Below are 27,541 nucleotides of genomic sequence, written 5' to 3'. Positions count from 1 at the left end.
GGGATATTCAGGACCCTGCGAGCCAGCAAGGCACGACCAGGGCGCTGTCTCTGTAAGTACAGAGAGCGCAAGACATGAGGGGCCCTCCCTCCCGGCCGCACCTGGCCTTCTCCGCCCGGCGCCAGGAGGTCGCGCTGGTCCGGGACACACGTGAGACCGCGCGGAGCTGGTGGAGACCTCCGCCAAGCTCCCTCTAGCCCCCACGTGCGCGCCTGGCGCCGGGAGGCGGGGGCCGCGGGCGGAGGCGGGGCGAACGCTGCGGGGCGGGGCGCCAGTTGCGCGCGCGGGGCGGGGGCGGGGCGCGCAGCGTGGTCTGGGCCGGCCCGGCGCTCCTCCTGCTTCCGCGCCCAGGCCCGGCGGGCCGAGCTCCTCCCCCGGCTCGGCCTCTGTCCCCTCCTCTGCCCTCCCTCCTCCTCCTCCTCCTCTTCCTCGGTGAGGCGCTCCTCCAGCAGCCAGGCAGCATGGCGGCCGTGGAGACGCGGGTGTGCGAGACCGACGGCTGCAGCAGCGAGGCCAAGCTCCAGTGTCCCACCTGCATCAAGCTGGGCATCCAGGGCTCGTACTTCTGCTCCCAGGTAGACGCCTGCTCCCCCGCGGCGCCGCCACTGGCGGCGGACTTCCTCCCCTCTCAGCCTGCCCTCGCGGCCGGTTGGGACGCGCTCCTCCTCTTCCAACCCCCCGGGCGCGCCGGCCGCGCTTCCTCCTCCCCCTAGCCGCAGCGCCGCCGCCCCCTCCCGCCTCCGGGGATCCTGGGCCCCTCGGACGCGGGCGCGGTCTTCCAGCGGCCATGTGGGCTGGGGGCGGAAGCGACTTGTCCCGGGTAGCCCGGCGGTCCTAGGGCGCCGCGTTTAGGGGCGGGTTCCCGTCGCGCATCCTCTGCCCTTGCTGGGACTGCCAGATGTGCGGGCTACCTGAGACAGGTGGGGACGCCCGGGGAGGGGGAGCCTCAGCCGTGCGTGTCCCCACAGTCGCAGCTCCCGGCAGGACTCTGGTCGTGGTCGCGGAGGGTTGCAGGGCCGGGTAGTTAGTCACTCTGGTCCCGGCGGGATTGGGGGTCGGAAGAGACCCTCTGGGTTTTGAGGAGTGGGTTGCCCGGGGACGCAGAGAGGAGGAACGCTAGCTCCAGCCCCACCTCTCTCCTTGTGTTTTACTACCGCGCTTTGACACTTAAGCAACTTTGGGCTTGGGGATAGATAAGGGTCTGTAATTCATTCTTTTGCTTTGGCATCCAAAATTATTAACATAGAAAACCATAAGTTAGCGCTATGAGTCACCGTTCTCATTTACAGAATTTCCCACTGAGTGAAAAGTCAGTTCCATTAAGGGTTATGCTTTAAGGCCGTGGTGTATTTTAATAAGTTTTGTGCAGTGAAGCAAACCCAGCACTGAATGGGGTCCTGACTGAAACGTGTGCTCGTGTTTATGTTTACTGAAAAGTACTAGTGTTCCGGTTGCATTTGGACACTCAGAGTATTGGCAGGGCAGCAGTGGTATGGCTCTTAGTTACAGTCCAGGTTTGCTGAAGAGAGAGACACAGGAAAGTTCAGGTATTAAATTAGTAGCGTCCTGTGGGGAGGAGAAGAGCATGAACAAAGAGTCTGAAGGCCTGGTCAGGGCCCTGCCCTTGCCAAGTCCTGTGCAATCTTGAACTAGTCAAGTTCCCTAACCTTTCTGAGCTCCAGTCCTTCCACTGTGCAGAGGGGAAGATGATACTCTTACTTACATATTTCACAAGGTTGTTCTGGAGCTCAAATTATCCAGTGAATGTGAAATGCTGAAGCATTTTTTTTTTAAAGGCTGTAAGTACAATGCAACACTGCCATACGACAAATATAAATGAATGGAATGAAAACAAATACATAAGAATTGTATATACAGGTAATATGAATATTTAAAATATGAAGTCTGTAAACATAAAGGTGTATGTAAAGTACAAATAAATCCTTCCGGTCACACCACTTGTACATAAGCCATTATAAGAGATCTTAGAGCTATGTTGTATAGGTCTTGTTTTTAGATAGGATATGCTCCTTGACCTTGTTAGTATCATTTGGAAAAAGTTGCACATGAGAAGTGTTGCTCTTTCTAAAAATAGCATTGGGACTACTCAGCATGCTAAACCTGGTATGAGTCTATTTCTTTGAAATAATTTTCAAATTTTAATTTGTTGAAGCCTGTGTGGGACCTGGATTTAAAACAAAAAACCCAATAATTTGCTTTGGAAATTGTGTACCATGAGTGGAATAATGTAGTTTACATTGAGTTTAAAATTAGGTTGCATTTTATAATGCTAAATGAGTTATAGACACTACCTGTTGAGATTTTGAAAAGGTACTGTGAAATCATATTCATCAGGCATAGGTGATGTTCTCTTACGCATGGTATTATTCAGTAGAAAGAACATTGTCTCCTTATGATTTGTGGAAAAATGCGAACACGTTTGTGAAAACTTGACACTAGGGCTTCTCCTCGCCACTTCTCTGGTCATCTTCACTAGGAGTGTTCTGTCTTCTGTCTGCCTGCTTCTCTGGTCCCCAGCTTGGCTGTCTGGCCAGCTTGTGTGGGAACAATCTTGAGAACAAAACTATAAGAGAACATAACAGAGGTAAGCCTTTCCCAGTTACTTTCTCACAACACCTTCTTGATTTCCTTTAGAATATTTTACACAATCTGTAATTATCTCATTTGTTTTCTTATTTATTTTTTAATCACAAGGTGAGATTCATGAATAAGCTATCTTGTTCACTGCCCTCTCATTTCTCAGCACAGTGCTATGCATGCAGTAGGTGGGCTGTGAATGTTTGAATCAATGTTAAATGTATCACAAGGCTGAATAGAGAGGTACACACTACAGTTGAATGATGACTCCATCGTTTACTAGCTGTGTGATTGTGGGCAAATAACTTGACTTCTCTGTTTTATGTTACATTCTTTTAAAATGGGGCCATTGATAGTACAGAATTTTGGTGATTGTATGTAAAACACTTTGCACATTAGTAAATTTAATCAATGTTAGGCCTTTTTTTTTTTAAACATTAAAAAAAATTTATTAGAGCACACGCTAGTGGGGGGTCGTGTTGAGGGAGAGGGAGAGAACCTCAAGCCGACTCCCCACTGAGTGGGGAGCCCATCGCCCCGCCCAGTCTCAGGACCTTGAAATCACCACCAGAGCCAAAATCAAGAGTCGGATGCCCAACCGACAGAGCCACCCAGGTGCCTCTCGGTGTTAGGTCTTTTTAGTATTATGCTGTGTTTAATGCTTAAGGTAAAAAATATTTTTATCTAAGATGCTTAATTTATATTTTAAGTTTGGTTTTTTTAGTAATCTCTGTACCCAATGTGGGGCTTGAACTTACAACCCTGAGATCAAGAGTCACATGCTCTTCTGACTAAGCCAGCCAGGTGCCCCTAAGATGTTTAATTTTAAGAAAAGTTTTCGTTCTTTATATGAGTAAAATCCCTTTTACTTGAAAATTGAGCTTTTCTGATGTTTGATGGTATTTCCTTATAGAAGTGTCCATTCTTATTTGATAGTAGTTTACCAGTTTTAATAGTGTAGTAGCTTAGGCCTAGTTCCTAGGAATCTGTAAGAGTATTTTGAGGATGGAGTCTGTGCTTTACATATTTTCATTTTCTCTACCTTGTACACCATAGGCACTCAGTTTCTTAACAACGAAAAGAGGTGGATGGGCCTGAGAAGGAAAGCAAAGAGCATTCAAGCCCCTTAGTAAATAGCCCAGCGTAGATGCTATCTTGTCTGTAAAGGATCAGCTGAGAAGGACCTGAGTGATTTGTAACCATTCATAAGATATAAGAACTTTAAAGAGTATAGTATGAGTGGAAGTAGACAGGGTTTATAGACTGACTTGGGGTTAATTCTTTGCTGCCAGATCTTTGGCCAAATTCTCTCTTAAATTTGTAGTAGAGGGCTAATGGTGTATCCTCTTCATGGAGTTGAGAGGAAGGTGAATAAGAGACTATGCAAAGTACTTAGCACAGTGCTCAGTGAGTGGTTTTATTATGCATGTAGCCTCAGGTCTAATACTATTACACTTATAGTTTTTTTTTAAGATTTTGTTTATTTGCCAGAGAGAGAGAGTGAGCACGCACAAGCGGGGGGAGCAGCATGGAGGGAGAAGCAGGCTCCCCAAGGAGCAAGGAGCCCAGTGCAGGACTTGATCCCAGGACTCTGGGATCATGACCTGAGCTGCAGGCAGACGCTTAACCAGCTGAGCCACCCAGGCGTCCCAGTTATAAGGAAGGTTTAAAAATGTTTAGAGAGAAGTTACCATTTGTTATGAAAATTTTATTTTTGTTTTTTTTTAAATTACAAAAGCAATTTTTGTTTTTCCATAATAGCTATTGAAAAATAAAATTATGAAAGATGTTATAGTAGCACCCAAGGAAATCAAACAACTGGGAAAAATCTGATAAAAGCAACAAAAGATCTCTACACTAAAAAATTCATATCATTCCTGAGAGAAATTAAAGAAAGCTAGAAGTGGAGGTATACATAGGTATACCTATATATGTATATGCACAGACATATATACACCTGTTTTATTGTGCTTTCACATACTGTGTTTTTTACAAATTGAAGGTTTGTGACAATCCTGTGTCAAGCAAGTCCCTTGGCCCCATTTTTCTAATAGCATTTGCTGACTTTGTGTCTCTGTCACATTTTAGTAATTCTCACAGTATTTAGAACTTTTTCATCATTTTTAAAAGTTTTTTAGTTCGAGTATAGTTGACACACAATGTTAACATTAGTTTCAGGTGTATAACGCAGTGATTCAACATCTCTACCTTAGGCTGTGCTCACCACAGTGTAGCTACCGTCTGTCACTATACAACACTATTACAGTATCATTGACTGTATTTTCTATGCTATGCCTTTTATACCTGTGACTTATTCTGAAACGAAGCCTGTATCTCCCACTCCCCTTCATCCATTTGCCTATCCCTGCCACTCCTGCTCCTGTTTGTTTATGGGAATTTTGAACAAATTCTTGCAGTAGATTCTTTCAAAGGGGCAGTGGCAAAGTGGCAAAGTAAGGTGATGATTTTGGTCTCCAGGAAGAAAGTGAGTAGCTGGGCATCTTGGGGGTTGGAGTTGGGAACTGAGGGAGGAACTGCCCTTCCAACATGTAGCATCTTTGAAATGTGACTGTGCCCTCTGAAACTCTTTGTCTTTCCCTAACAAAGTTCCTGATAATGCAGCGTGTTTCTGGAACTCATCTTCATCATTGATGGAGATATTACCATATTATAGTTTGTATTTATAGGGATTATCTTTCAATTCCTTGCATTATCTCACACCATCCCTAGGTACCACTGTAAGTTAGGTGATTGGGTATAACTATCATAGCTTCTTATAAAGCTCATTGATCTTATAAAAGACCATTGTTGGTTAGAGGACATTGTGGTGGTCAGTGGAGATATCCTTTCATTGACACACTTATAAACAGTTATGCTGGGGTTTTGGCATAGTTATATTTGTATTCCAGTAGAACTTGTAAAAAGCAAACGTCATTTGGTAGGTAATCAAAAATTGAACAAGTCTTGAACTCAGTTGTTTTTAGAGATTGAAGGGCTGGTGGAAGTAGATGTGGTCTTATATTGTTCATACAGTTTGTGGATAGAAGTTCTAGTCATTTTTTGGGGGGCGAATCTCATGTTTGGTATACAGAATTTTTATTTTTTTATTTTTATTCTTCTTAAAGATTTTATTTGTTAGAGCACAAGCAGGGGGAGCAGCAGGCAGAGGGAGAAGCAGACTCCCCGCTGAGCAGGGAGCCTGATGCAGGGCTCAGTCCCAGGACCCTGGGATCATGACCTGAGCCGAAGGCAGACGCTTAACCCACTGAATCACCCAGGTGTCCTGACATACAAAATTTTTAGTTTGGTTTTAGTAAATTTGGTAGGGGTGGTGTAACAGACACATGAGCGCATAGCTAAGAACATACTTAGCTCTAGATGTTAGAAGAGAGAAGCAATAGTGTGGTAATTCCTATACTAATGAGGAATTGTCCCTGGTATTAATAGCAAACCCATTTAGTAGATGTAGTATAGGCAGGCATACTCTATAGAGCAACCGTAAATCTCTGCATAGTAAAGTTTTAATGTAATGGAGTATAAATATAATTATTACCTTTTCTGCTTGATCCCGAACCTCTCCTATCTCTCTGTTTTAACATGAGGCATTTGCTTGTTCATGCTTGGGCAGGTAGTACTCGTAGCTCAACAATTATGTCTTTTTATTTCGATTTCTTTGATTGGTATCAGTCTTGTGCGTGGCTTTGAATAAAGAGCAATTCAACACACTCTGTAAGCTAGGTCTTCTTTTCTCAGTGTGTTGGCAGCTATAGTTGAGCCTGGTAGAAGGACCCTGTGATACTTCCCTCAAATTATACATTGCAAATAAGTTCTCTTCTTGTAGCACTGTTCACGGTGGCTAAATTGTGGAAACAACCAGAATATCCATGGATGGGTGAATGGATAAACAAATTGTGGTATATACATGCAGTGGAATACAATACAGCCTTAACAAAGAAGGAAATTCTGCAATATGCCACATTGTGCTACCTGAAATAAGCCGGTTACAGAAAGATACTGTATGATTCCGCTTACATGAGGTTATCTAAAATAGTCAAATTCATAGAATCGAAGAATGTAATGGTGGCTGCCACAGGCTGGGAGGAGGGAGAAATGGGGAGCTACTAACCAATGGGCTTAAAGTTTGAGTCACACAAGATGAATGGGCTCTTGACATCTGCTATTCAACCTTGTACCTACAACAAGGAAAATTATATTGAGACTTAAATTTGGTAAGAGGGTAGATCTCATGTTAAAGTGTTCTCACATTAAAAAAAAGTTTTCTCCTGTTTTTGTCTCCAGTAACATCTGTTTTATTGCAAGGTTCAGTAGGGACTTCTTCCTGATACACTAGAGTGTGCCGTGCCTGTTGGAAAGCATTCTTAAAAACCCTGTCAGCTGGGGTCCGCCAGTGTGGCATTTATTTGGGTCATAGGCTCAGGCCTCTAGTGGTTAGGGTATAAAAGATAAATGAAATTGTGATGTTAGCAGTTTCCTTATCATCATAAAGTAAGAGGCAACAGAAACTTCTCTATATTATGAACCTGTATTTAACGATTCTGCCTTGATAAAAGGTGCAAAAGGGCAACCTTTTGTATCGGATTCTGAAAGCTACTTTGTCTTATCCATCAAGCTATGAGCTTAAATCATTCAGTAAACTAGGTAACTGTAGGTGCCATTAGATGTGGCATGGCTTTTGTTTTTTTCCTTAAATGGGCATAGCTTTTTGGGTGGAGGGATTTATTTTATTCCTCATTTTTTTGCTAATTGGTACTACTGATAGGTCTGACTGTTTGAATAGTGACCACTTTGCATTGTTCACTGCTAAATAAATGGTGGAGAACTGTAAGTGCAGTTATTATGTGAATAATTTAGTATTGTTTTTGAATTGAGGTTTTATGTACCTTAAAGTCAGTTATTATCTTTTTTTTTACTCAGTTATTAGATTTTGAGTAGAATAAAAAACTAATAGTAAATCATTAATAGAATCTAAAAAAAATGATATAGTAAATGCCTGTGTACTTAGCACCTCATTTATTAAAAGAACATTACTAGTAAAACCAGAAGGCTTCAGTGTGTTCCCCACACAAGAGGAACTGCTTATCCTGAATTTTGTGTTTACATTCATTTTCTTTCTTTTTTTTTTTTTTTAAGATTTTATTTATTTATTCAACAGAGATAGAGACAGCCAGCGAGAGAGGGAACACAAGCAGGGGGACTGGGAGAGGAAGAAGCAGGCTCATAGCGGAGGAGCCTGATGTGGGGCTCGATCCCATAACGCCGGGATCACGCCCTGAGCTGAAGGCAGACGCTAAACCGCTGTGCCACCCAGGCGCCCCTACATTCATTTTCTTTTCCGTATGTTTGATTCCTTAGATAATGCATTGTTTACCTTCGATGTTTTTGAAATTTTTATTAATGAAATCACTGCTAGTATTCTTAGGTAACTTGCTTTCTTTGTTTAACATTATGTTCTTGAGATTCGTTCATGTGTGTAGCTCTAGTTCATTCATTTTCATTGCTTTATGATACTCCAGTGAATTCACATATGATAGTTTATTCATTTCTTTGTTAATGGAAATTTGGGTTGTTCCAGGTTTTTGTTGTTGTAACCAGTGCTGCTTTAAATATTCTTATTCCTAATTCCTGGTGCCTATGTGCGAGTTTCTCCTGGGCATACACCCATCAGAAAATTTCTCGAGTCCTAGCATATGCATGTGTTCAGCTTTATTTTGATGTTGCCAAATTGTTTTCCAATGTGATTGTACTTACACTCCTATCATCAAAAGCTTTATATTGTTCCATATCCTTGCTAAGACTTGAAATTAATAGACGTTTTGATTTTTATCAAACTGGTTTTTTGTGTTACTTATGAATAACTTGTCGGTTGGGCTATTTGCGTATTTGTAAACCTGTAAAAATTTAACTGTCCTCAAGGGACTTAAGGTTACTTGTACAGACAGGAAATACTTTAAAAAAAGATAAGTGATTGAACCAAGATTTGTGCACCTGAAACTAATATGTGAAGTATGCTTTAATTAAGAAAAAGATAAATCACAAGGAGATGCTAAATGAAAGTTAGAGACAAGGAGTTATTTTTCCCCTTACTTATTTTACAACTTTATTAAGTTTCCCTAGCTTTTTATTGTGAAAAAATTCTATTAATAACTAATTGCGGTATACTCATCACCTAAATTAACATTTTGACCTGTTTGCTTTGTTTTTGTCTGCTTATGTGTGTATTGCATTTGTGTATTTGTTGAAACATTTGAGAGTAAGTCACAGACAACATGACACCACACCCGTGAAATATTCAGCACGCCTCTTTTAATGACAAGGACATTCTTCTTTCTTAATTACAATGCCATGATTACATTTAAGAAAATTGACAAGAATTCCCTAACATCATCTAACAGTCAATCCTATTCAGATTTCTCAGTTATCCCTCAGGCATCTTTAAGAGTTGTAGTTTTTGCTTTTTGTTATTTTTTTGGAATTAAGCTCTTATCAAAGCTCGCAGATAGCATTTGGTTGTCATGTCTCTCAGTCTGTTTCAATTTAGAAGAGTCCTCTCATCTTTATTTCATGATGCTGACTCTTTAAAGAGACTAGCCAGTTGTCTTGTTCTGTTGTATCACATTAGGAGACGAAGATTGCCTGGTTGTCCCACTCCTGAATTTGATCATTTGGTTAAAGAGGTTGCTGCCACATCACCACTGTAAGCATACATCTTTCACTTTGCAATGACTGTGTAATCTGTGGGGTGATACTCTGGCATGATGAGAATAGGCTTTTCGTCAATGATCTTTCTCCAAGTGGCTTTAGTATCTGTAATGATCCTTGCCTGGTAATTATTTCAATAGGGGTTGCAAATAGTGATTCCCCTTCCAGTCCCATTCTGTCATTTACTAGCTGATTTTTTTTTCCCTCTAAGGAAGTTCTTCCTCATCAACTGGTTAGTAAACTATGTTCTACCTAAAAATGATAATATTCCTACTCAAAAGACGTGTAATGGTAATATATTGGTCACTTCCAGTGATCACAAATGTTTGTTGTAGTTTCCTCATTTTTCAGTATAGGGACATTTGGATTTTTTTTTCCCTCCATGCCCCCGCCTGGAGAGAGAAACAGAGCATGTAAGAGAGCGTGCCAGCGATCATAGTGGGGGAGGGGTAGAGGGGGAGGGAGAGAGAATCCCAACCAGACTCCACGCTCAGTGGGGAGCTGGAAGTGGGGCTTCATCTCATGACCCTGAGGTCACAACCCCAGCCAAATTCAAGAGTCAGATACTTGACCGACTGAGCCACCCAGGTGTCCCTTCTTTCATTAAACATTAAAATAAGTTAAAATCCTTATTCTTTTTGATGTTCAGGTTGTCTCAGTTTCGGTTGGTGATACCACTTTCAGAGTGGCTTCTATATCCTTTTGACCCTCCTGCATTAGTCTCTGATTACTTCCTGGCCTTCTGGCGCAAGACAAACCAGACTTACCTGGTAATTTTCCCGTCCCAGGTCTGGAATCAGGCCTCTCTCTAAGGAGCTTTTGTTTCTTGTAGGAAAGTCTTTAGAAATCCAGATGTAGAAATCCAGATGTCGGTGCCAAGTATATTTCATGCCACTGGAGTGTCCTTGCCTGTAGGAGAAGGAGTAGTAACATATTCAAGGAACTTTGCTGATGGCTCTGTGAGGGCCATCATACAGATAAAACCTCTTTGGGGCAGTTTTTCAAAGCAGCATACTAAATAGGTGAAAAGTGGTATAGGGAAGGACAGGAAAGCCTCCTGAAGGAGGTGAGTTAAGAACTGGATTTTGATAAATTACAAAAATAAATAAAAGTGAAAAGGTAAATCAGAAGGTGTGCATTAGAGTGTAGGAGAGGGTATTCTGGGGGAAGGTTAGCTTATGGAAGTAGAGAAGCAAGCTGCAAAAGCATGTTATGGCAAATAGAGTAGCTTTACTGTAGTGGAGAGATAAAAGTAAATAAAGTCATGGTTAGTAGGGACAGAGACCTTGCTGTTACATTAAGTATACTTTTTGAAAATGTCAATCTCTCTTTTTGCTTTTCATTATAAAAAACAGTACATAATCTTTTCATAAATTTAATAGAAGCGTATGAAGTGAAAACTGCATCATGATCAGAGAGAATCTAAGAGAATGTTAATAGTTTGGTTTATTATCTTTCCAGACTTTTCTATATGTATTACGTAGAGGTTGAGAGCATGGATGGTGTCTCAAGAGGGCCTGCATTTAAAACCTGACTTTGGGGGGTGCCTGGGTGGCCCACTTGGTTATGCGGCCATCTCTGGATTTTGGCTCAGGTCATGATCCCAGGATCCTGGGATCGAGTCCCTCACTGGGCTGTGTGTTCAGTGGGGAGTCTGCTTGAGGATTCTCTCTCTCCTCCTTTCTCTGTCCACCCCCCTACTCCCGCACGTGTGCATATGCATGTGCTCTCATGCTCTCAAATAAATAAAGCTTTAGGGGCATCTGGATGTCTCAGATAGTTAAGTGTTTGCCTTCCATTCAGGTCATGATTTTGGGGTCCTGGGATCGAGCCCCACATTGGGCTCCCTGCTCAGTGGAGAGTCTGCTCACTCTCCCTCTGCTCCTCCCCTCTGCTCCTTCCACCACCCAACCCCGTTTGTGCTCTTTCTCTCAAATAAATAAAAAATCTTTAAAAAAAACCAACACCAACCAAAACAGAAAACCCTCTGGCTCTGTGTTTTTTGGACATGCTAAGTAACCTGTGTCTCAGTTTTCTCACCTGTAAAATGGGATAGTAATAGCATTACTGACCTCTTAGAGTTGTTGTTGTAGGATTGACAGCATTAATACATAGTAAGTGCCTAAATCAGAGCTTGGCATATAGTATGCACCCAAATGTTAGCTGTTTTTATTTTTTTTAAAACAAAAATGGGGTCATTGCTCTTCCCGTACAGCTATACAGTTTTATCACTTAACCTTTTTTTAAGTGTGTCTTTTTTTTTTATTGTGGTAAAAAAACAAACTTTATCATCTTAACCATTTTTAAATGTACAGTTTCAGTATTAAGTATATTTATATTGTTGTGGAACAGATCTGAAATTTTTCATTTTGCAGGAATGAAACCCCTTAAACAAGAACTCTCCTTTGCTCCTGTCTCCCAGCCTGATAACCACCATTCTACTTTCTGTATCTATGAATTTGATTATTTTAGATACCTCATACTTGTGGAATCATGTAGTGTTTGTCCTTTTGTGACTGGCTGCTTTCTTTCTTTTTTTAAAAAAATTTTCTTTATTTGACAGAGAGAGAGAGAGCGCGCATGCATGCAAGCAGTGGGGGGGAGCAGAAGAGGGAGAAGCAGGCTCCCCGCTGAGCAGGGAGCCCAATGTGGGGTTCAATCCTAGGACCCTGGGATCATGACCTGAGCTGAATGAAGGCAGACGCTTAACTGACTGAGCCACCCAGGCGCCCCCGTGACTGGCTTATTTCTCTTAACATAATGTCCTCAAGGTTCATCCATGGTGTAGTATGTGACAGGAATTCCTTCCATTTTAAGGCTGCAGAGTATTCTGTTCTGTGTTTGTAGCACATTTTGTTTATCTGTTCATTCTTTGATGGACATTTGCGTTGCTCCCAGTTCTTGGCTTATGTGAACAGTGCTGCTTATGAACATGGCTGTGCAATTGTCTCTTTGGCCCTGCTTTCAGTTCTTTTGGCCATATGTCCCGAAGATGGATTGCTGTATCATTAACTAGTTCTATTTTAATTTTTTGAGGAACCATTATACTGTTTTCCGTAGCATCTGCATTATTCCACTGTGGCTTACACAGTAGTTTACGGGTCCATCAACAGTGCACAAGGGTTCCAGCTTTTCCAAATTCCTGCCAATACTTGTTATTTTCAGTTTTTTAAAAAATGTAGTTTAAATTTTTTTGGTAGTAGCTATCCTAGTGTGTATGAGATGATCTCTCATTGGGTTTTGGTTTGTATTTCTCTGATGACTAGTGATATTTAGCATCTTTCCAAATGCTTGTTGGCCTTTTTTTTTTTTTTTTAATCATTCTTGGAGAAATGTCTATTGACATTTCTTAATCAGGTTATTTGATTTTTTTTCTAGTTGGGTTGTAGAAGTCTTTGTATATTCTGGATATTAACCCCTTATCAGATACATGATTTGCAGACCTTTTTCCATTCCATAGGTTGTCTGTTCACTGTCAGTTGTGTCCTTTGATGAACAAAAGTCTTAATGTGTGGACCACCTGGATGGCTCAGTTGGTTAAGTGTCTTCCTTTGGCTTAGGTAATGATCCCAGGGTCCTGGGATGAAGCTCCATGTTGGGCTCCCTGCTCAGTGGGGAGGCTGTTTCTCCCTCTCCCTCTGCCCTTCCCGCTGCTTGTGCTCTCTCTCTCTCAAATAAATAAAAAAAATCTTAAAAAAAAAAAGTCTAAATGTTTGATGTAGTCCCACTTTATTTTTGCTTTGTGTATCTGTTCTTTTTAGTGTCACATTCAAGAAATCATTGTATCTAACGTCATGAAGTTTTCCCCCTGTGTTTTATGGTTTGGGGCCTTATGTTTAGGTCTTTAACCCATGTTGAATTTATTTTTGTATATGGTATAAGATAAATGTCTAACTTTAGTCTTTTGCTTGTGGATATCTAGTTTTCCTAACACCATTTATTGAAGGGATTGTCCTTTCCTTATTGAGTGGTCTTGGCACTCTACTAAGGTCATTTGACTATATTTACGAGGGTTTATTTCTGGACCCCATTCTATTCCAGTAGTCTCTGTATTTATCTTTATGGCAGTACCATACTGTTTTGATTATTGTAGCTTTGTGGTATGTTTGAGATCAAGAAGTGTCAGTCTTCTAAGTTTGTGCTTTTTAAAAATGATTGTTTTGGCTGTTTGGGGACCCTTAGATTCCATATAAATTTTAAGATTTTTTTTGAATTTCTGCAAAATAAGTCTTTGGAATTTTGATAGTGATTGTGTTCAATCTGTAGGTTGCTTTGGGCATTACTGACATTTTAACAATATTAAGTCTTTCAATCCATAAACATGGGACTTCTTTCCATTTGTAGGTGCTTTTAATTTCTTTTAGCAATGTTTTGTAGTTTTAGAGGTATAAGTCTCTCACCTTCTTTATTAGATTTATTTCTAAGTATTCTTTTTGATGCTATTGTAAATGAAATTGTTTTCTTAATTTCCTTTCCAGATTGCTCATTGTTAGTGATAGAAACACAATTGTTGCATGTTGATTTTGTATCCTTCAACTTTACTGTTTTTATTAGTTCTAATGGTTTTTCACTTAAATATCTTTAAGAAGTTTTCTATATATAAGATTATGTCATTTGTCAACTAAGATAATTTTGCTTTTCCTTTCTAGTTAGATGCCTTTTATTTTTCTTGCTTAATTGCTCAGGCCAAGAATTCCAATATTATGTCGAATAGAAGTGAGGGGGGCATCCTTGTATTGTTGCTGGTCTTTGAAAGTTTTCACTCTTTCACCATTGACTGATGTTAGCTTTCAGCTTTTATTATGTTGAGGTAGTTTCTACTGTTCCTAACAAGTGTTTTTATCATGAAAGACTGTTGAGTCTTGTCAAATGCTTTTCCTGCATCCATAGAGAGGAGTGTGATTTTTGTCCTTCATTCTGTTAATGTAGTGGTGATTTTTAAATGCTAATCAGATGATTGTTTATATGTTGAACCATCCTTGAATTCCAGGAACCCATGTCATCAATGTGTATAATTTTTTAAATGTGCTGTTGAATTTGGTTTGCTAGTATTTTGCCGAGGATTTTTGCATCAGTATTTATCAGGGATGTTGTTCTATAGTTTTGTGGTGTCTTTTGTCTGGCTTTGGTATCGGGGTAGCACTGGCTTCATAGAATATAAGCACTGGGAATTTACCCTCTTTTTTGTGAATTGAGACTTCTCTCTTTTTTCTTAGTTTATTTGGCTAATGGTTCATCAATTTTGTTGATCTTTTAAAAAAATTAAACTCTTAGTTGGGTTGATTCTCCGCCCCCCCCCCCGGTCATTGTTTTTCTGTTTTATTTATTTCTTGTAATCTTTATCATTTCCTCTCTTCTGCTAGCTTTAGATTTAGTTTGTCCTTTTAGTTCCCTGAAGTGTAAAGTTAGTGTTACTAATTTGAGATCTTTCTTCCTTTTTAATTTTTTATTATTTTTTTATTTAATATTTTTTAAAGATTTATTTTATCATTTTTGAAGGGGAAGAGGGAGAGAGAGAATCCAAGCAGACTCTGCACTGAGCGCAGAGCCCAATGCAAGTCTCAGTCTCTTTTTTTTTTTTTTTAAGATTTTATTTATTTATTTGACAGAGATAGAGACAGCCAGTGAGAGAGGGAACACAAGCAGGGGGAGTGGGAGAGGAAGAAGCAGGCTCATAGCGGAGGAGCCTGATGTGGGGCTCGATCCCACAACGCCGGGATCACGCCCTGAGCTGAAGGCAGACGCTTAACCGCTGTGCCACCCAGGCGCCCCAAGGCTCAGTCTCTTGACCCTGAGATCATGACCCCAGCCAAAACCAAGAGTCTGTTCCTTAACCAACTGAGCCACCCAGATGTCCCCTTTCTTCCTTTTTAATATATGAATTTATAGCTATAAACTTCACTTTAACTGCATCTCATAAGCTTTTTTTTTTTTTAAAGATTTACTTCTTTATTTTAGAGAGAGAGAGCACAAGTGGGAAGGGCAGAGGGAGAGGGAGAGAGAATCTGAAGCAGACTCCCAGCTGAGCATGGAGCCCAGCATGAGGTTGGATCTCACCACCCTGAGATCATGATCTGAGCTGAAACCAAGAGAGGGTCCAGGTAGGGAGACCAGTGGGAAGCTGTTTTGGTAGTTTGACAAGTCAGTCAAGCCCCAAATTGGGTGGGAGATGTTGGGATTAACTAGATAAAAAGAATAAAATAGGAAATGATGTGTTATAGCAGTGAAATGAAAACACAAGTCTCTTAACCCTTTTGGTACTTTTTTGCTCTCCAGTGAGACACAATCCTGGAAATAAATAAGAATCACCTACATAGCCTGTCCTTGGAGATTCTGATTAAATTTGAGGTAGGAAACAGCATGAATATTTTTAAAGAAAAGCTTTCCAGAGGATTCTAATAGTAGATGGGACTAAGAACCACACTATCTCCTCTCAGGTCCTGAACTTGGTAGACCTTTTTGGTGCTAAAGAAAAAATATGTTCTCTTGGGGTGAAAACTCAAGGTTTACAACTAGTTATAATAGGTAATCAATAGACAGCGCTTTGGTGCTTTTAAACAGGTGCAGAATAAAGCAGCGAGACAAAGTGCTCTCACACAAGTATCAGATAAGCACATGTGACCTGTTAGGTTTGGGGGTGGGATGGGGTGTGGTGTGGGCACTATATGGAGAAGGTAGCATTTGAAATTGACCTGAAGGGGTAGGTAAAGCTTCTGAGAACTGAGATGTAAAGGGGAGTGTCAGCAGCAGATAGGTCCGCTTGTGGCAAGGAAAGCAAAGTGTGTTTGGGGAACTCTAAGTCTAATTTAGTTATGTCAGTGGTATGTTTTGCAGAGATGAGGGAAAGATTGCCCAGTTAAGCATTCAGAAGTCTGAATGGGTAGTCAGTCACTCATAGTTTTGGGTGGTCCTACTCTAGTAATGAATGGGAGAAGAAAAAGCGAGATTGTGGTTTAGGGAAGGAGCACTGTTCAGCCATCAAAAGTTATTAGGAGATGTAGGGATGTTCTTGATACCCTCGGTGATTTTGAAGGCTATGACCAGGTTGCTTCATGGCTTCAACAAGTAAGAGGAAGGTGGGTGTCCTTATACAGGTGAGAGGTGTTTATTATGAATACTTTAGTTCCTTTGTTTACTTGAACCCTCATATATCTTGAAATACAAGTCTTTAGCTAATTAAGCTGTTCCATGAGATAGCTTCCCTGTTTATTTAATGAGAATAATCCTCTTAGTCCTCTTATTAAAAAGTTGGGATTTGATGTAAGTTTCATGAACCAAATATAAAGCACTCTGAAATCCTCTGGGGAAAGTAGAAGGCTAGTTGGATAGCTGCTTTTCAATAAATGTGAAATTTCAAAATGTTAGTCAGTGATGGCTACATTGAAAATACAGTTGGGGGGCGCCTAGGTGGCACAGTCGTTAAGTGTCTGCCTTCAGCTCAGGGAGTGATCCCAGCATTCTGGAATCGAGCCCCACATCAGGCTCCTCTGCTGGGAGCCTGCTTCTTCCTCTCCCACTCCGCCTGCTTGTGTTCCCTCTCTCGTTGGCTGTCTCTCTCTCTGTTGAATGAATAAATAAATAAAATCTTAAAAAAAAAAAAAGAAAATACAGTTGGGAGAAAAATTAAGTGGGACAGAGTAGATCCCCAGTGCATTGTAAGCTTCTTTAAAATACCAAGTAGTCTGAAATATGTAAAGTGTGTTGTGTTTTTCCAGGAGTATGTTCATTATCTTGTTGGAAGTGTTCTTTGCTGAAGTAGAATCAAGCGTGATTATTTTTAAATCTTGGTAATTACTACATAGCTTATGACTTTTCAGAATAGATATGAAAAAATACTTTTTTTTTAAAAAAAGATTTTATTTATTAGAGAGACAGCCAGCGAGAGAGGGAACACAAGCAGGGGGAGTGGGAGAGGAAGAAGCAGGCTCCCAGCAGCGGAGCCTGATGTGGGGCTCGATCCCAGAACACTGGGATCACGCCCTGAGCCGAAGGCAGACGCTTAACAACCGCGCCACCCAGGCGCCCCATGAAAAAATATTCTATGAATACTTATGAGGTATTTAAGTGTTAGTCTTTAAATATTATTTTGGGTTGTTTTACTCTGCCCACCATGAAGTGAGGATAGAGTAGAAGGGTTTTGAAATATGGTTCCTTTAGAAAATTATACTGCTTTAAGTTTGTCCAGGGTTTACCTGAGAATCGAATCAATAATAGAGATCACAATGGAATAGGTTAAGTAAATTGTAGAGGCAGTAATTGCTAAAGGGTTTAGAAGTGTCAGTTCCCATTGAGGGACAGATGGTATTTAAAATCAGTTATTATTATCTTCTGTACTCTTGAAGAAAGGTGAGGTTTGAATGGAGGAGAGGAGGGCATCTGATTATTTAAGCTTAATTGCTTTGAAAGATACCTATGGAGTTGGGCACAAGTGGGAATGGCACCAGCTCCCTGCTCTTCTCTCAGTCAGAGCCGCTCTTTTTTCTGCTTTAAATACTGAAGACTGCTCTAGATTTCTTTTTAACAAGAGTTCCTTGATCAAGGGGGGTAAAAAGAAAAACGTTTGGAACTTCAACATACTCCAGATGGCAAACATTTGCTATTGGAAGCAAGACATCTTTGTTTATTTAAAATTCGGGAAGATTTGATGATTGGGTTCTGGATGTTGTCCTGTCATAAATAACATTATCTTTTGAGCATCATCTTGGAACGATCCAATAATGATGACTGTGTAGACATATCCCCTGTAAGGGGGTAAATCACTGAATACAACAGGTGTTAGGAGGGAAGTAAGACCCATGTGAAAGAAAGGGGCAATCAGTCCGATTGATATTCTTGATTCCAGTCTTTCAAGCCTAGTTCACCGGAAGGGTCATGTCCCCCAGGGAAGAGGCTGAAAAGGTGGGCTGTGAGTTTTGCCACTTGGGATAGTCAGCTGTGGGGTTGAGAGTAACTTGTTCAGTCACACTATTAGCAGAAAGTGTAAATATGTTGCTCTAATTCTGTATTAATTGGTGTAATGCCTTAACTCAGAATAAGAAAGCAACTTGTCTTTTAGATGGATTCTTCATGGACCTAGAAAATGGCATTCAACTTACAATACTGACTGGAGGAGATGAGCCTTAGTGTATGTATCTACACTTTGCATTATAGGGAATGTGGTTTTGATTCTTGAAAAGACAGGCTTAGAGTCAAATCTTCTATAATCCTCATACCACGTAATTTCTTTCAATATTTTTTCCAATTTTACTGAGAAGTAATTGACTTAATTTTGTATAAGTTTAAGACGTATCAAGTTTAATGATTTGCTATATGTATATATTGCAATGTGATTACCACAGTAAGTTTAGATAATATCCATTACCTCGTTGGTTACAAATTTTTATTTCCTTGGGATGAGAACTTTTGGATTTATGCTCTGAGCAACTTTCAAATATACAACACAGTATTGTTAACTTAGTCATCATGTTGTACGTTATGTCCTCAGAACGAACTTATCTTTATTTCAGCATTTTAAACAGATTATTTTGGCATTTAATTCCATATCTCTAAGTAACATGATTATATTGCTATGTCCTGATGATTTGGCTCAGGCCTTCTCTCGGTTTCCTGGAATGCAAGAAGATTTAGTTGTTTTACCCCTTGCCTGCCATATGCTTATCTTCTGATTTTTAAGTGGTTTTGACAGCAGTCATGTATCCTGCTTGCCACTTAAATAATCATTTATCATCTGTGTGTTTCAGTTTTCTCATCTGTAAAATGAGTATATAAATAGTACCTACCTCATAGGGTTGTTAAGAATTCACATCTGTAAAGTAATTAGAATAGTGACACATAGTAGGCATTACGTGTCTTACCTATTATATTATATTGGGATTACTTTTTCTTTCCCGTGCAGATCTTTTACTTAGCTCTCTGTGTACTTATTTTTAATTTACTCCAACCCTTCCTTTGGTTTTGTAAATCTCTTTTTAGTATATTTAAAAATACTTGGTATTCTCTCAGTTTCCATGTTTCTGTAAGAATCCTCTTTCAGGTCTTCTGACCTTTTCATCCTGGAAAGGATGGTGGGTCTCTATCTCTCCTGTATAGTTTTTTTTTTTTGGGGGGGGGGCGTCGGTGGGTATTTATCTCACATCATTCCGGGGTGTGCTTGTACTTTCTCTTGTGTAGTATTTCCTGATTCCTGCATCCTGCTAAAATACTTGTGGCAGATTTTTTGAAAAACAGCATTTTGAGAAAACTTTCTTTTCTAAGGTTATAAAGCATGTATTTCTAATTTAAAACCACATATGGGTGACAATTTTTTAATGACCTTTAGTTGGAAGTAATTTTGATATTTATAGTTACAGAAATCAGTAATGGTGAAAGCTATTGAATAATGATTTTACATGGAATACCTTAGTTTGGACTCAAAATAGGTACTTTCAAATGCAGTAAACTGTCAGTCAGTAATGCTTTTTATATGTTGAACACTCACTTAATAGTAATTGATTGATTTTGGCAACTCTTAATCCTTCTATTTGATGAAGGTTTTACAGTAGAAACAACCAAGTCTTTTTTTTTTTTTTAATTTTTAATTTATTTGACAGAGATAGAGACAGCCAGCGAGAGAGGGAACACAGCAGGGGGAGTGGGAGAGGAAGAAGCAGACTTATAGCAGAGGAGCCTGATGTGGGGCTCGATCCCAGAACGCCGGGATCATGCCCTGAGCCGAAGGCAGACGCTTAACCACTGTGCCACCCAGGCGCCCCGAAACAACCAAGTCTTATAGTTAAAAAACCTCAGTATGACATTATAGTTGCTAGTTTTAGTATTTCTGGAACTTACAAAACAGGCCTGTATCTTCTTGAAAGGACATTTTCCTGAACTTTCTAATGTTACTCTGTTCCTTTGTTTTCCTTATGTCTAGTAGGTCTTCTAGAGTAAGCAGTTTTTTTGTTTTTTGTCCTCTCTATTTCAAAATGAAGAAGAAAGCACTTGCTTATAGCCTAACAGAAGGGGTTAAGAAACTATATTGTATAATGTTCTGCCTATGTTTGCTCATTTTTATTATTTAGAGGTAGCATTTTACCAACAGAAAGGATTAGTAATGTAGTGGAGTGACTTACAGCATTTAATAACTTTTCACTAGTACAACTTAAAAGTTCTCGAGTTCATTCTGTTCATGTAAAGTCCTTTCTGGGAGCTGCTGATGCATCAGGATGGTTAACTTCTGTTCATTGTTGTTGAGATGCTGAGTATTTTTCTGTGTATATGTTTTAATTCCATGAAAATCTTTGAAATATTTTATTACCATATCCTTTTTTGTTGTTGTTGTTAAAAGAAAGGTAATACGTGTTAGTTGCAGAGAATTTAAAGTGAGAGGTGCCTTCCCCCAAATTTCTCTCTTACCCCTTAGGAGTAATCTCTGTGAACAGGTTGCTGTGTATCCCAAGAAGTTCTCAAGGTACGTAATACATCTCTTAGTGAGCATCTTTATTCAGAATTCAATAAGAAACATCCTGTTTTCCTGTCTGTGCTTGATAACGTGGGTTACTATAGTTTCTAATAAAGCAATAATTACTTTTGGTAAGAGAATTAGCATACTTACAATAATATAAGCTCCCTGGATGAGAACGTTTAACGTTGTAAAATGTTTTTAAATGGTAATGTGATTCTGCTTGGGACCAGTCTCATATTTTTCCCTTTGATTTTGTCCTTTTGCCAGTTCTTGGTGTATGCTGAGAAATTCTTAATATTTTTCATATTTATATTTTTAAAAATCTTAAGCTAAAATTTTTTATTTAGGCTTTTCTCTAAAATCTGTCCTCCTTTACGTCGATCTCATCTGCTTCTTCCTCTCTCTCCTCTGTGCTGCTAGATTGTTTTTGTTTCTCTTTACATTTACTGATTTATTATACGGCATACAACTCAAGGACAGCCAAATGGAAAAGATACACAGGGCACGGTATAGCGGTGGAGAGCAGTGGTGCAGACGAGTATCTTACCCCCCCTTATCTCCTTTACCTAGCTGTCACTTCCTCTGAGCCCTGCCCTCATGAGCCTTGCAGCTGTATAGAGAGTGGACTTTGAACCAGAAAGCCCTATATTTATATTCCAGCTCTGCCACTCAGTAGCTGTTTGAACTGGCTATGGAGTATTATTTCCTACTTTAGTTTGTAGGAAGGGTTTAAATAACTTCCCCGTCTATAAAATGGAGAAGTTAATATCCAGTTCATAGGATTAGTGTGATGTCTGAATGAGATAATGCATCTTAGGTGGCTGACAACAAATGGTGGTTCCCATTAATAAATGTTGAATGGAGGCTCCACAGGCTTTTATCTATAATGGAAGGTGATGTCCTGCTAACCCAGCTTGATGGGAACCTTCCTCTGTAGATATTTGCCACCTGGGCCTTTTTATTCATTAAGAAAATGGCAGGGCTATTTATATTTTTGAGACAAATTCTCTCTTGGCCAATAATAATAAGGATCGGCAGTAATAGTGAAATGGCAGGTAGACAGGAAAGGGAAGAAGGGGGGCAGCAAGGAAGCCCTGAATTAAAATATCCAGCAATACATGGTGAGAGATGTAAAATGCCTACACTTTGCAAAACAAATATTTTCAAGTTGTATTGTGTAGTATAAAAAAGAATAATCCACTGTAGTCAACTACTTTATTTCAAGGAGGTAGAAATCATGAAATAATAGGAAAAGCTATTAATATAATAATACATTAAACCACTATGTCAAATACAAAAAAAATTGGTTCTGTAGATGCTTAAGATGCATTTGATGAGATTCACCGTCAGGCCTTATTAATTATTTTTAGAGTAGCAGTAGGAAAAATTATTCCCTTAACAAGAGAAAAAGTGTAAGATTCCTCCAATTCTAGTCTTCTTTTTCAAAATTGAGCAGTTCTGCTTTGTTTGCCTTTTTATATAAATTTTAGTCATACTTTTTATATCTAAAAAAAAATCCCCATTGGAATTGCTTACAACTTATAAATGAATTTGGGGAGAATTGACATCTTTCCAATGTTTAGCTTTCCACTCCATGCACACAAGACCTCTCTCTATTTATTTAGATCTTACTTGATTTATCATTGTTTCTTAGTCTTCAGCATATAGCTGCTGTACGTGTTTTGTTATATTTATACTCTTTACTTAATTTGGGGAGGAGTGATTGTAAATGTTATTGCCTTTGTGTCATGTTCCAATTATATATTGCCAGTATCTAGAAATACAGTGGGCTTTTGTGTGTTGACCTTGTATTTGTGACTCTGCTAACCTGATATTTTAGTTCTGGGAGTTTTTTTCCTTTGTATTTTTATATAGATACTTATGTCATCTTTGAATGGGGACAGTTTTATTTCTTTTTTTCTTGTCTGTATGCCGTTTAGATTTATTTTTCTTGCCTTGTTGAATTCTAAGACTTCCAGCGTGGTGTTGAATTAGGAATGTTGAGAGTGGACCTCATTGTCTGGTTTCTGATCTTAGGGAGAAAGTGTTGTGTCTTTCACAATTAAATGTGACATCTGTAGACTTCTGGTAGATGATTTTTTTTTTAAAGATTTTTCATTTATTTGGGGGGGAAAGAGAGCAGAGAGAGAGCGAGAACACAAGTGGGGGATGAAGGGTAGAGGGAGGGAGAAGCAGACTCTTCGCTGAGCAGGGAGCCCAATATGGGACTCAATCTCAGGACCCTGGGATCATGACCTGAGCCAAAGACAGACGCTTAACCGACTGAGCCACCCAGGCGCCCCGGTAGATAATTTTTATCAAGTTGAGGAAATGCTCTCCTAGTTCACTCAGAGTTTTATTATGAATGGATGTTAATTTTTGTTTCCAACTGTACTGCGGATTTTTCTCTTCTTTCACTTTTGTCCTTTTTCATGTATTTTGGAGCTCTGTTCGACATGTACAATTTAGACTGTGATATATCATCTTAGTTGACCTGTTTTTTTTTTTTTATCATTATGTAAGTTCCCTCTTTACTGTCAGTAATTCGTTATTGTCACATTGGTCCCTGAGGCTCTGTTCATTAAAAATAAATCTTTTCCGTGTTCGAATGGGATAATTTCTTTTGATCTTTTAGTTCACCGGCTCTTTCCTCTGTCATCTCCATTATGCTCTTGGATCCACCCAAGTTTTTTATTTTGGCTGCTGTATTTTTCAGTTGTAAAATTTCCATGTGGTTTTTCTTTATGTCTATTTTCCGTTGCAAAGATTTTCTCTTTTTCCACTGGTATTAAGAATGTCCTTATTGCTTGTTCGGTGTTTTAATGATACCTGCTTCTAAGTCTTTGTCAGTTAATGGCAACATTCATGTCGTCTTAGTATTGCTGTCTGTTGACTCACTTCCCTTGTGAGTTGAAATTTTTATGGTTCTTTGTATGTCAAATAATTTTAGATTGTATCCTGGAGATTTTGAATATTATGAGCTCTTGAGGCTTGTTTAAATCCTATGGAGAATGTTGATATTAGGCTGCAAATTCTAACCTGCTTTCTGACCCTGTGTTTGGTCTGAGACCTGGATGATGGACTTTGGATTAGTTCTGTTCTCACAAGCATCGGTGTATTGTATTGTGAACAACTCTGTGGGGTCCCTTTCTGGAGCTCCCTCCTGGGAGTTGCTGGTTTCTCGGGAATTCTCTGTTTTGGTTCTCTGGCCAAAAAGCTTTGGTTTTGTTACCTGCTTTTCTGCACACTTCATGACTGTGCCTGTATCTGGGGCCAAATGACAGGAGGGCAGAGAGAAGAAAGTGGGGTTTGGTCCAACCCTCTGTGGACTACAGCTTCACTGCCCAGAGAAGGAAAATGCCTCTTCCTCAGAATTTTGGCTCCTACAAGCTCATATTGTAGGTGGCCCCTTCGGGATCACTTGGGGCCTGGGGCGTGACAGGATAGAAGAGAGAGGAGAAGGTGGTGTCTGTGCCCTTTGAGCATTGGGAATTCCCTCTTCTGTTCCTTGAGCCAGTATTAGAGGATTTCTCTTGGAGCACTGTGTGTTCGTGCCAGGTGGTCACTTCTCTGGTGCCCCTGAAGATATGCGGGGTCGGGTGGGATGGCGAACTCATCACCAGCTCAGTGGAACTTCAGATTTCGGTCTTCCCTAATCTACCTGCTACTGTCTGCTTTTCAGAGTCGTCAAATAACTGCTCTAAGCATTCTGTTCACGTTTTGTAGTTGGGCTAAATCTGTGACTTTTGTCTCCTTTGCAGTATGGCTACTGGTGTCACCGATCAATGTTGTATTTTTTATATATATTTTAAAAAAGGCCTGGCTTTCTAAGGGTTGCCGCTATGTCTGCAAAGCTTAGTATTCTGCCAGAGATTGGTCCCTGCTTGTCCTCCGACACCGTGAACCAGTAGGCTTTGTTCTCTCTGAAGGTCTGTGTGGTGGGAGCACGTTCAAACTTGGGGTTACATACCCTTCCCCACTGTGCAGCTTCCGTGGGCAGTAATGATGCTAGTAAGATACAAAGCTCGCAGTAATGACTAACTGCCTCGTTGCCATCCGTTTTCATAAGCCGAGAATTTGGGCCGGGGTTGACACTTGTTCAGGATAGATATTTAGGTACATCATCTTTTCAAGTTTAAAATTTAAATTGCTTCAAAAAATAATAAAATTGATGATAATTAGAATTGAGCACTTACTGGCCACACATTGTACACAGTTGCTTTCCCTACGTAACAGTTGAGGAATGCAGAACTTGAGTGATGCCGAGTGTCGAGTGTTGTGACGCTAGTACGGGACCGAGCTAGGGTGTGAGTCTGTCTGCCTTCAGAGTCCCTGAGTTTTAGCCCCTGGCCATTTTTGAAAAGGAATGTTTTAGAAAACCTTGTGGGTTTTGAGTTGTCCCTACTTATAAACCCTTTAGGAATTATGAATTATCCTTAGTAATAAGTAGGCAACGTGTTTTTAAAAAGTATTTGTGTTTTAGTATTAAAAAATTAGATGAATATGCTAAATTTTTGGTAACATTTAAAATGCTTCTTTAAAGAAATGGTTTCTTCCCCTCCCTTTCTTGTTTAAATTGGTATGTATCCCTGCCCCCATTTAAATTGGTATGTAAACTTCTGTGTTCTCTAAATGAATCAGTTGGGATAGAGATTTTTTTAACTTAAGAAAATGTGTGTCAGCTTCTGTGAGGGTAAAAAAAGATGCTGGGTGATGCAGAAGTGTTTTGTTCACATAACCTATTTAGAAAAGTTTTATAAATAGGTTGTATCAGAGTGCCAACGATATAAAGGCAGATCTTTTTTTTTTTTTTTTTTTTTAAGTAAGCTCTACGCCCAACGTGGGGCTTGAACTCATGTCTCCAAGATCAAGAGTTGCATGTTTTACCGACTGAGCTAGATAGGTACCGCTAAAGGCAGATCTTATTTTGCAGTTTTGATATGCATGAATTTAGTTGCCATAGTTAGTTAAGCGAAACCAGTCTCCCAACGACACAGAGTCATTACATGAAGTACACACTTCACGGCTAGCGCTCCAGTCCTAGGATCACTGTGTAAATCACAGGTGTTCACCTTGATCAGTGACCCGTCGTTCCCTTCTCTTAGAACCTGTCAGCGATTGGCCGTTGTGCATCTCTCACTTGTTTCTTATCCAACAGCAAAGTCTGTAGTTGTGTTGCTTTCTTGTTTTCTGATGATGACTTCTGTGATATTTTACAAAAATGGATAATCGAAACAAGGAATTGGCCAACAAAGATGAAAGTGCAGCAAAGAAATGGTAAATGATAATGCTGGAAGTGAAATCCAAATCCAATGTAAAGGGAGTTGTAGAAGAAATAGCTGGCCGCGGGAATGTTGGCGTTACTCACCATTCTAGAAACTCTCGATGTGCAGCCAGAGCGACTCTGTGAGGCCAACTTGTTGGCATAAATGAGGAACATGGTTGTGATGACAAGAACGGCAGAGACATAGGGGAAACGATACCAAAAAAAACTTTCACGGAACTCTCAGAGGTGTTGAAAGGGCAAAGGATAAAACTTGGAAGCTGTTCCATACCTGGAAAGGAGTAGGACAGTTTGGCAAGCATAAACACGGTGCTCACTCTGTTTCATGCGTTATACAATGGCAAGAAGGCAAACATTCAAGCTGGGCTTGTAAGTTTTTAAGTAAAGAAATAAAATGCTCTAATTCTGTGGTACAGTGTCCTAAATGTGAGTTTTACTCCCCCCACCCCGTTCTCTGTGTATTTATAACTGACGGTGAAAGAGTTTTTAAAATTTTAAAGGTCATGGAACAATTGTAATTTCCCATTGATTACAAAGATCGCTTTGCACAGTTATAGCTTGCATGGTCGTTTTTATGGTTCTGCACTACTGTGCAAAGCAAGGACTGCCTGTATTAAAAATGAGTTCTTGGGGTGCCTGGGTGGCTCGGTGGGTAAAGTGTCTGGCTCTTGGTTTCGGTTCGGGTTGTGATCTTGGGGTCCTGGGGTCGAGCCCCACGTGGGGCTTAGTGCTCAGCGTGGAGTCTGCTATCCCTTTCCCCCTGCTCTTTCTCTCTCTTGAATAGATAAATAAAATCTTAAAAAAAAAAACCCCACCCAGTTCTTCAAGACCATTCTTTAGATTATTATTTAGAAAAAGGAATTTTAATTTTGGGTTTATGGATTAAGATCAGGGATGCCATGAACTCAAGTCTTTATCAGGTTGTTCCTTGGTTTAAAACTTTGTTGTTAACTAGAGTAGACCGGAATCCTTAACCTAATCTGACCCCTGCCTGTATCTAAGATAGATTCCTCCTTCCCTCCCTCCTTTCCTCTCTTCTTTCTTTCTTTCTCTCTCTCTCTCTCTCTCTCTGGATATGGAGGTTTAATTACATGAATATTTCATAAATGAAATACAGACTTTAGAGGATAATTTTATCCTGTTATTCTTGAGGCTTTAGCAATCTTTAGAGCAGCAAAATGGGCGCTGTCTCTTTGAAGGGAAACAAATGTCCAAGACACAGTTAGAGAGAATGAAGGTGAGGAGAGAATGAAGGTGAAGTCCCTGGGATTTTTCTCTTATTATGAAAGTGATCAGTACCCACCCTGTTGTCCCCAAATATTTTTCTTCCCTCAAGTTCCTAGCTGTATCTTTAGCGCTTGTCCTCTACCTTTTTTCATAGCACTATGTAATTTTACTTTTTAGCCCTTATGACTTAAACTATGTAATCGTGTAATTAGCCATGTAATATTTGTCTAGAACAGGCCTATATTGTTCACTGCTGAATGCCCAGAACCTTG

General features: G+C 39.9%; 1 protein-coding gene across 4 annotated transcripts in view; it reads left to right on the top strand.

Moving 5' to 3' along the window:
- Positions 1 to 350: 350 nt before the first annotated feature.
- METAP1 (methionyl aminopeptidase 1) overlaps positions 351 to 27,541 on the top strand; it is a 78,749-nt gene continuing 51,558 nt past the window's right edge. For 2 of the 4 annotated variants that reach the window (XM_045792280.2, XM_045792289.2), the window contains exon 1: positions 351 to 575. In XM_045792280.2, coding sequence (XP_045648236.1) covers positions 462 to 575 — 114 coding nt within the window. In that variant the 5' untranslated portion in view covers positions 351 to 461. The remainder of the gene's footprint in view (positions 576 to 27,541) is intronic. The other 2 variants (XM_045792270.2, XM_045792261.2) reach the window with 1 other exon arrangement.

Source organism: Ursus americanus, chromosome 8 (genome assembly GCF_024610735.1).
Source record: "Ursus americanus isolate L20-20 chromosome 8, mUrsAme1.1.p, whole genome shotgun sequence".
In the NCBI taxonomy this organism is placed as follows: domain Eukaryota; kingdom Metazoa; phylum Chordata; class Mammalia; order Carnivora; family Ursidae; genus Ursus; species Ursus americanus.
The sequence above is the reverse complement of the archived record's forward strand: the minus strand, read 5'-3'. Positions and strand labels throughout refer to the sequence as shown.